At 44.0% G+C, this 10,000-nt stretch overlaps 2 protein-coding genes across 4 annotated transcripts in view; one reads left to right on the forward strand and one right to left on the reverse strand.

The window, feature by feature from the left end:
* The window catches only part of LOC135109641 (cell adhesion molecule 1-like), a 395,699-nt gene that overhangs the window by 307,670 nt on the left and 78,029 nt on the right, over window positions 1-10,000 (reverse strand). The window lies entirely within an intron of this gene.
* On the forward strand, window positions 2,733-7,355 carry LOC135109635 (uncharacterized). The gene is made up of 2 exons (XM_064021090.1): window positions 2,733-4,237; window positions 4,656-7,355. Exons 1-2 carry the CDS (start codon window positions 2,746-2,748, stop codon window positions 5,768-5,770), a joined length of 2,607 nt encoding a protein of 868 aa, XP_063877160.1. The 5' UTR covers window positions 2,733-2,745; the 3' UTR covers window positions 5,771-7,355.

Here is a 10,000-nt window from a genome sequence, read left to right on the forward strand (position 1 = left end):
CTTTATTGACTCTTCTAAGAATATAATCACAAATGCATTTTTTGTCATTTATTCAATTAAGAAATTAAGATTCCTATCATTCATATCTTATTTCTATCGCATGGGAAACACTTTCAGATAATGTATCAACTGCTTAAGGTTTTAATGATTACTTCTGTAATGTTGCCGCTAACTTGTCCCAGAATATCGAAGACCACCTTTTTGGACTTGTTTACCTCAACCTGCCCCATTCTCTCTTCATCTCCGGCCAACACCACGCAACGACATATGCAGTGCAACTGGCAACACTAAGATAACATCTCCAGGTTTTCATGGCATGATGTTAAAAATTAATTAAAACCTGTAAACAAGTACAAACTTTTCTGGAGCATATTATAAATACATCATTTTCAGAAGCAGGCTTCCCAAACCACCTGCATATTTCAAGAGTTATTCAGATTTTCAAAAAAATGTGATACTTATCAATTTTCTAAATAAGCCAATAACCTCAGTAAAAAAAAATTTGAAAAAAAAATATTATTGCTTTATATTTTTTTCATTTACATTCTTTTATATTGCTTTTATTAATATTTATTATTATTATTATTATCATTATTATTATTATTATTATTGTAATGATTACCATATTGATACCATTATTATTGAAGACTGCTATTATTCATTATTGCAAAGTGTTACTTTCTCTATTGGATATCCTTCTGTATTTTATGTAGCACACGTTATAGAAGAGTAGGAATTTGTTCCGTTATGTCTGTGGAGGTTCACGTGTCGTTGTTTCGGCGTACATTACGGATAAGGTATGGAACATGTGTATGTGTTTCGGTGTATCTGAATACTGTTGGACACAAGTAAATGTTAAGTCCTTTCATGAGCGACAAGTGCTCACATCTCACTTGATCTAGCATGCAGTCCACAGAGGACTCAGGTTACATGGACCACGGTCATAATGTATACTATGGTAACACTTGTACCAGAAGAGGCCAGAAAATATATACATCGATCTGTTAATATTCTTATTCAAATATCTGGCGGTTCTTCTTCTTCTTCTTCTTTAACACGAAGAATTAACCCTCCTCTCTACCTTCCCACCACCTCATGGGATCCTCCACCGGACCTTACCCCCCTTCACAGAAGGCAGCACCTGATTGGCCAGTCGGCACTACATGGAGTGGGAGCTTGGAGTTGGGCGGGGTGCTACTTGAAGGCTGTTCAATGTCAAGGAAAATAGTGATAGGGCCTATGTTCTGCGAGCCCTGCAGTATTCAGAATAGCTTCATGCTGTCCCCTTGCAAGGACTGCACAAAGAAAGCCTTACAGCAAACCCTCCAACCAGTAAACTCGCTAGAGACAGAGAAGCAAGTCATGTACAACACGAGTGTCCAGCATTGTGTCCACACGGCGCCAGCACTTCCTGGCGTGAGAGAGCGAAGCGTTAGCTGTGACTGTGAACTACAGCGACAAAGCCACAAGAGCATGAGTGTCTGCGAGCGTGTGATGGAGTGCATCCCTGCACAACAAAAGCAACCCCAAAATAATTCAGGGCAAGACGACCATCTTACTCCAACAAAAACTTGGGCAGAAGAGGTGGACGAGGCGTACTCTGTCTCAGGAGACGCCCTCACCTACTTCCCGGCTAGTTCTGCCGTAATGTTTGCCAACGAGGACGTGCGGCGTGACGTGAAGGAATTGCGCGACGACATCCAGCGCCACGTGCCCTTCCTCACTAAGGAAGAGCTCCACAGCCTGGAAGGCGAACGCCTCCTGGGCGTGGGCGGCTTTGGGTGTGTGAGGTTGGTGACCTGGGAGAATGGCACCCTGGCTGTGGTCAAGGAGCTGCTGCAGGCCGATCAGCTCGTGCCGGTGCTGACAGAGGCCAGCATGCTGCTGCAGCTCAGAGGGGCAGGCGGGGCGCCTCGCCTTCTAGGTAACTTGTATTCTCGTGCATGTACAGTCGGTACAAAAAAAAAGATGACAAAAAACTCGGTCCGTCTCAGCGTCAGCGCACATTGAACTAATTTGATCTAGTTACATGGGAGAGTGTAACAGTGTTACTATCTGACCTGGCAGCTCAAGACAGACGGTGGCTTTGGGCAATAAAATCGTTATGTGTGAGTGTGCCCAAGGCCAGAATCAGTCGTGAGCTGCCAGGTCAGATATTAACACTGCTCCACTCTGCCATGCAACCAGATCATATTCAATGAATAAGAGCGGACGCTGACACAGACTCTGAATTTTGCTTCTTTTTTGGCGCCGACTATATAAAGAGGAACAGGAATATTAGAGATATCAAATGTACATGAGCAGTGCGGTGTGACGCTCAATAACGTGCGTTGGTGTTGTGCAGGCGTGTGCCAGTCTCCCCCCGCCCTGGTGCAGGAGTTTGTGGGGCACACCTACGACCGGTACTTGAGCGTGTGTTCGGTGAAGGAGTTCCTGGCGTCACTGGAGGGCGTGTGCCACTGCCTGCAGGAAGTCCACGACAAAGGCGTCGTGCATAACGACCTCAAGTGGAACATCACGTTCACTGGCACAGTCGCCGCGCCACACTTCCACATCATCGACTTTGGCCTGGCTTCCTGCAGCGCCAGCGCGGAGTGGGGGAACACAGCGTCAGAAGAGGCTGACGAGGAGAACAGTGAGGAGGACGAAGACTCTCTTTCCCGCAACACTCCCTGGGTAGCGCCTGAGGTGTACACAGGAGGACGTGTCTCCCCCTCTGGCGACGTGTACAGCCTCGGCTTTCTGATGAGCGAAGTAGTGGAGTGGTGCGCACACGGCTTCCTGACAGGTCCCCTCTGCAGTCTGTCACGCGTGTGCACTGTGCGGGATGCGAGCCGCCGCCCCTCCCTCGCCCGCGTGGCTCACTGCATTTCCATCCTCGCCAAAAGCCTCACTTTGCATCAACTTGCTCAAAAATTAATTCCTGACGATGAGGAAGAAGACGAGGACGAGGGGGAGGGCGGGAAAGTTCACGCTGTGGCGTCAGAGGAAGAGATCAAACAGGAACAAGACAATCAAGACGATTACACTGCTAAAACAGATAAAAAGGAGAATGAAGAACACCAAGTCGATGATATAGAGTCAGGAGAGGAAGATAAGATGATCGATGATACAGTGTCACGAGAAGAGGATCAAGAGGAAAAAGACAACAAAGATCATGAAATTGAGGTAAAAAACACAAAAAAGAATAGAGATGATGATGAATACGATGATGTAGATTCAGAAAATAATGAAGATGAGGCTGATGATATAGAATCAGAAGAGGAGAAACATGAAAAACTATATGAAGGGAATGAAAATGTGACAGAGGATAAAGAGCAGAATAATGAAGACGGTGATATGGATTATGTAGTGTCAGAAGAAAAAGAGAAACATAAAGAACAAGGTGGTAATGTAATGTCAGAAGAAGAGGACAGAAAGGAGGAAGATGAAACATTTGTCACAAAAGAGAAAAAGTTTACAGAAGAGGGTGAGGTAGATTGTGTAGAAGGAGAAGAGGAAGAATATGAAAGAAAAGAGGTGGCTGAAGATATAGAATCTGAAGAGGATAAAGTAAAAGATAAGGATGATGATGTATTTGTGACACAAGACAAAACAAACAATAAAAACGACCACTTTGATGATAAACAGTTAAAACAGGAGGAGGAAGATGAAAAAGATGAAAGTGATGATAAAGAGGAAGAACGCCACAATAAGAGCATGAGAGAATGTGGCCACGTAAGGGAGTGTATTCCTGCACAACAACCACCACCACCTTGTAGTATTACAAAAACGTGGACTCAACAAGTGGACGAGGCTTACTCTGCATCGGGGTGCGCACTCACCTACCTCCCAAAAAATATTGCTCACTGTGCTCCTTCACAAAGTCTTACCACTACAAAAACTTGGGCTGCAGAGGTGGACGAGGAGTACTCTGTCTGGGAAGATGCTCTTGAATACTTCCCGAATCGTTCTGCTGCAATGATTACCAACGAGGACGTGCGGGGTGACGTGAAGCATTTCCGCGATGACATCCAGCGCCACGTGCCCTTCCTCACCAGGGAAGAGCTGCACAGCCTGGAAGGCGGATACCTCCTGGGCGTGGGAAGCTTTGTGTGTGTGAGGTTGGTGACCTGGGAGACTGGGGTCCTGGCCGTGGTCAAGGAGCTGCTGCAAGCCGACCAGCTCGTGCCGGTGCTGACAGAGGCCAGTATGCTGCTGCAGCTCAGAGGTGCAGGCGGTGCGCCTCGCCTTCTAGGTAACTACCTTTGTCATGCATGTACAGTTCTCGCCAAGAAACACGACAAAACTCTCCGCCCGTGTCAGCGCTCGCGCGCATTCACCTAATTTCATCTGGTTGCATGGAGAGTTGAGCAGTGTTAATATCTGACCTGGCAGCTCAAGACAGACGGTGGCTTTGGGCACGAGAAACGTGAATGTGTGAGTGTGCCCAAGGCAACCGTGTGTCGTGAGCTGCCAGGTCAGATATTAACACTGCTCCACTCTGCCATGCAACCAGATCAAATTAAATGAATAGGAACGGACGCTGACACAGACTCTGAACTTTGTCATCTTTTTGGCGCCGACTATATAAAGAGGAACAGGAATATTAGAGATATCAAATGTACATGAGCAGTGCGGTGTGACGCTCAATAACGTGCGTTGGTGTTGTGCAGGCGTGTGCCAGTCTCCCCCCGCCCTGGTGCAGGAGTTTGTGGGGCACACCTACGACCGGTACTTGAGCGTGTGTTCGGTGAAGGAGTTCCTGGCGTCACTGGAGGGCGTGTGCCACTGCCTGCAGGAAGTCCATGACAAAGGCGTCGTGCATAACGACCTCAAGTGGAACAACATCATGTTCACTGGCACAGTCGCCGCGCCACACTTACACATCATCGACTTTGGCTTGGCTTCCTGCAGCGACAGCGCGGAGTGGGAGAACACAACGTCAGAAGAGGCTGACGAGGAGGACAGTGAGAAGGACGAAGACTCTCTTTCCCGCAACACTCCCTGGGTGGCGCCTGAGGTGTGCACAGGAGGACGTGTCTCCTCCTGTGGCGACGTGTACAGCCTCGACTTCCTGATGAGCGAAGTAGTGGAGTGGTGCGCACACGGCTTCCTGACAGGTCCCCTCCGCAGTCTGTCAGGCGTGTGCACTGCGCGGGATGCGAGCCGCCGCCCCTCCCTCGCCCGCGTGGCTCACTGCATTTCCATCCTCGCCAAAAGCCTCACTTTGCATCAACTTGCTCAAAAATTAATTCCTGACGATGAGGAAGAAGACGAGGACGAGGGGGAGGGCGGGAAAGCTCATGATGTGGCGTCAGAAGAAGAGGAACAAGACAATCAAGACGACTACACTGCCAAAACAGATAAAAAGAAGAATGAAGAACACCAAGTCGATGATGTAGACACAAGAGATGAAGATAAGAAGATCGATGATACAGTGTCGCCAGAACAGAATCAAGAGGAAAAAGACAGTAAAGATCATGAATTTGAGATACAGGACACAAAGAATAATAAAGGGGATGGTAAATACGATGATGTAGATTCAGAAGACATTAATCATGAAGATAAGACCGATCATATAGAAACAGAAGAGGATAAACACGAAAAACACAATAAAGATAATGAAATTGTAACAGAGGATAAAGAAAAGAATGATGAATTCTGTGAGATGGATTATGTATTGTCAGAAGAAGAGGAGAAACATAAAGAAGGTGATTTTACAGAGTCAGAGGAAAAGGATAAAGAGGAAGAAGAAGACGGAATAATCAGAGGACAAAAAGAAGATTAGAGAAGAGGGTGCGGAAGACTGTGGTGAGAGAAAAGAGGAAGCGGAAGAGGAAGGAGATGAGGAGCCAGACGATACATCATCACAAGATGATGAAGAAGACAAGAATGATGATTTATTTGTGACAGAAGGGAAAAGTAGGAATAAAGACGACGACGAAGTGGATGATAAAGAGTTAAAACAGGAGGACAAAGATGAAAAAGATGAAAGTGATGGTAAGGAGGAAGAGCGCCACGAGAAGAGGAGGATGGCGTGTGAGTATGTAAGGGAGTGTATTCCTGCACAACAACAACAACCACCTCGTAGTAATACAGAAACTTGGGTTCAGGAGGTGGACGAGGCTTACCCTGTCTCTGAAGATGTCCTCTCCTACTTTACGGAAACACTTACTGAATGCGCATCTTCACACCAAGGTGAACATCTCACTACTAGGAAGAAAAGGAAGATTAAAGAAGAGGGTGAAGTTGTACATGATGCTGAGGGAGAAGATGAGGGTGATGATAAGTACGAGGAACACAAAAAAGACGACGACATTATGGGAAAAGAAAAACTGAAGAATAAAGAAAACGGTGATGCAGGTGACCTAGTAGTCCCACAGGAGGAAGATAAAGGAGATGAAACCGATGCGATAAAAGAGGTAGAAGATGAAAAAGATGGAGATGAAGGACATAGGACTGATGATATAAAAAGTCGAAAACGAAGACGGAAAAAGAGGAAACGTGGGAGATGACGAAGGGAGAGGGAGTGTGAATGTGGAGGACGAAGGGAGAGTAAGTGTGAGTGTGGATGACGAAGGGAGAGGGAATGTGAGTGTGGATGACGAAGGGAGAGAGAGTGTGTGTGTGTGGATGACGAAGGAAGAGGGAGTGTGAGTGTGGATGATGAAGGGAGAGGGAGTGTGAGTGTGGATGACGAAGAGAAAGGAAGTGTGAATGGAGATGACGAAGGGAGAATGAGTGTGGATGACGAAGGGAGAGGGAGTGTGAGTGTGGATGACGAAGTCGATGGTGGAGTGTTAGACGGAGAGAGGGAGAGGGAAGAGGAAAATTAGGCTGATGAAAATATGATACAAGAGGAAGAGAAGGACTAGGAAGAAGAGCAAGCCAATGAGGAAGAAGACAATGAAGATGATAACACAAGAGGAAGAAAAGGACGAGAACACAAGAAAGTCAATGAGGAGGAAGACGATGAAGAGAATAGCAGAAGACGAAGACAGTGATACAGTGACACAAGAGGAGGAGAAGGACGAGGAAGACGAGGACGAGGAGTGAGACATAGCTGTTGAAAACTGTTGGTATTAACGAATGGTTGCACCGGTCATGATGTACATTTACGCTGTGTTGTTTGTACAACTTCAACTTGTAGACAGCAATACTGTAATCTGATCCTTATCTAGGAATTAAATAAAAAGGGAAGAAAATGCTTTTGTGATGAATTTCTTGCAAAGAAAATAACCTGAAGGAAAGAGGAAAGGAATAAAACTTTTGACCAAAAGGAAAGAAATCGAACAATAAAGAACGATATGAAGAGAAAAGTCCGATTGATGGACATAAAAAGACATAAATCAGTAGATTGAGAAAGAAAAGAAACATTTGTAACATGTGAAACATTTGTTTGCCGACACAAACACTATTGCTCACCAGGCTGGAGGAGGCAGGGGTGTGCGGGCAAGAGGGAAGCGTGACAGCTGCAACAGGGGATATCATAACAATTGTGACATGAGCAAAATTACCAGACTCAGTAATCAAGAGAGGACAAAAAATGACGGGTTCAAGCCTGATACATTTAAACACAATTCCTCAGCCTACACGTGGCAGTCCCCGTGTGAGACGAAAGCTGTTCATGTCACCAGTGCAGTGTTTATCTGGCCTACATGTGTCCTGGCTTGTCAATATTAAAACACGTCATAAACGGAAGGCGCTGCCTCTATGGGTAGGCTTAATTAGTGGTGAAGTAAGCACGACAATTCAAGGCTTTACAAAGAGCGTTCACTTCCCTTAATTAACGTTGAAGATACCTGCTCTTGTGTGAAAATGCCTAGACGAAAAACTTGACTATGTAATTAAAGAACGTGAGACCTTAAGAAAATAATGCAAGGTGAAAGAAGCCAGTAGGCCTACACGAGGCAATGACTGTATAGAACACACCTGCCTATATCCATTATCATCCCTGTCCGTTAATCTACGTCGTCTTTCCAACCACCTAATTAGCACGGCACTAACAACCTGATTACTTAATCTATACCAGACATCCACCATTGTATCTGAGAACTTATTTTTTTCCGTCTCTTTTTTTAAACGTAATATTAAGCCTGAACTCCTTACTTTTAGTCCCATCATGATTATCCACCCTAAGGATCCTGTTTACGTCAACCTAGACATATCTCTTTTGTCACTTACATTCCTCTATCAAATCTCACTGACGAATATAAAGTTTTATCTCCTCACATAAGAAATATTTCCCATCCCATCTGTCCTTTCAATCTGTTATAATGAGTAATCGTAATGGGGAATGAGAGAAAATTTATAACTTGCAAGAGAAATATGCTAGATAAAAGCAAAATAATAATAATAATAATGAGTATCTACAGAAAAAAAAAAGTCTGCTGGTTAAAATTGTTCATAAAAAAAAGAGAATGAAGGGAAATTTATGACTTGTACGGAAAATATGACAAATAAAAGGAAAAAAATAACGAATATCTGGAGAATACATCGTTCCATAGACACTTGTAAATAAAAAGAAGAATGAGGGAAAATTTATAACTTTTACTAAAAATACTGTAAATGAAAGAAAAAAAATTATCGAGTACCTCAAGGGAAAACCTGTTCCATAGACATCAGTTCAATAAAAAAAAAAAAAGAAAAGTGAAATGAAAGTAAATCTATAACCTGTACTTTAAAAATCGGAAATGAATTAAAGCATCACGCATTTTTTTTTTTTTGTCCGCGCACAAAATAAATATACGATAAAAATAAAACAAACAGATAATCCCAACTTTTTTCCGACAAACTACACCATTACACCTAAAAAAAATACGGAATTAAAACTTTTCTGCCCATCAAAGCACAAAATTACAAAGTTCCTTCCATAAAAAAAAAAAAATAAATAAATAAATAAATAAAAAATAAAACAGGATAAACAATTCCCATTTTCCCACACTCCCATTTTCTCTTTGGGCCGGAGCATAAATCAACAGAAGAGAATCGGGGAAACAAAAAGGTTCAGATCATATTCCCCACTAAACGTAATAACACGCACTGTACACTTAATCTCTTTTAAGTCACCAAGTACAAAGGCAAATGTTTGTTCAGGTGCTGTACTCGTTTCCACTAATTTAACCGTTTGGTCTGTACCGTAAGTGCTCCGATGTGCTCCTTGTCACCTTACAAACCCTGAGAAGCGAAAGGTTCCAAGGAGATCAGAGGAGGTACGACTGAAGGAACACGCTATATAAAGTGGAAGAGAGACTTTTGACCACGACTGTACATTCTTTACAATACTGATGCTGCCTCGTCCTTCTCTCTCCATCCCCTTGCCATTCCGTCCTATCTAAGCTCGCCTTCTCTTCCTTCAGTCCTTCCATCTATCTCCTCTATTTATTCTTCCTTCCATCTATCCCTCTCTCCCATACTATTCTCTTCCTTCAATCCCTCCATCTCGCTCCTCTACTTTACTTACTTTTCCCTCCATTTATCCTCCTATTGCTCAGTCTTCTTACTCCATCCATTCTTCTCTTCTTCTACCTCCTCTTTCTTCCATCCCTTCTTTCTTCTTCCCTCCATTACTTCATCTTTCTTATCTCTTTATCTTTCCATCTATGTATGTCTTTCTCCATTTATCTATCTACTCTATCTTCTCTTCCTATCATCTTTTATTTCCTCTACGATGAATGCAAAGGAGGAGGAGGAGGAGGAGGAGGAGGAGGAGGAGGAGGAGGAGGAGGAGGAGGAGGAGGAGGAGGAGGAGGAGGAGGAGGAGGAGGAGGAGGACAGTTATCGCTTCCTCTTCCTCTTAGTTTATTGATTAAGACGATGAAGTAAAGCATTTGTAAAAATAGACCATTAATCAATACGAGAGAGAGAGAGAGAGAGAGAGAGAGAGAGAGAGAGAGAGAGAGAGAGAGAGAGAGAGAGAGAGAGAGAGAGAGAGAGAGAGAGAGAGAGAGATTATTAAGGCTTTGGTCTCCCAGATATGAGCTCAAAGAGAAGGATGTGTGACAAGAGGAAACAGAAA

Source organism: Scylla paramamosain, chromosome 19 (assembly GCF_035594125.1).
Source record: "Scylla paramamosain isolate STU-SP2022 chromosome 19, ASM3559412v1, whole genome shotgun sequence".
NCBI lineage: Eukaryota > Metazoa > Arthropoda > Malacostraca > Decapoda > Portunidae > Scylla > Scylla paramamosain.

Excerpts from the sequence above, each read along its gene's own strand:
- LOC135109635 (XM_064021090.1), top strand. The coding sequence starts at position 2,746 with ATGAGCGAAGTAGTGGAGTGGTGCGCACACGGCTTCCTGACAGGTCCC. Across the intron at positions 4,238-4,655 it reads CGGTGCGCCTCGCCTTCTAG|GCGTGTGCCAGTCTCCCCCC; the intron begins GTAACTACCTTT and ends GGTGTTGTGCAG.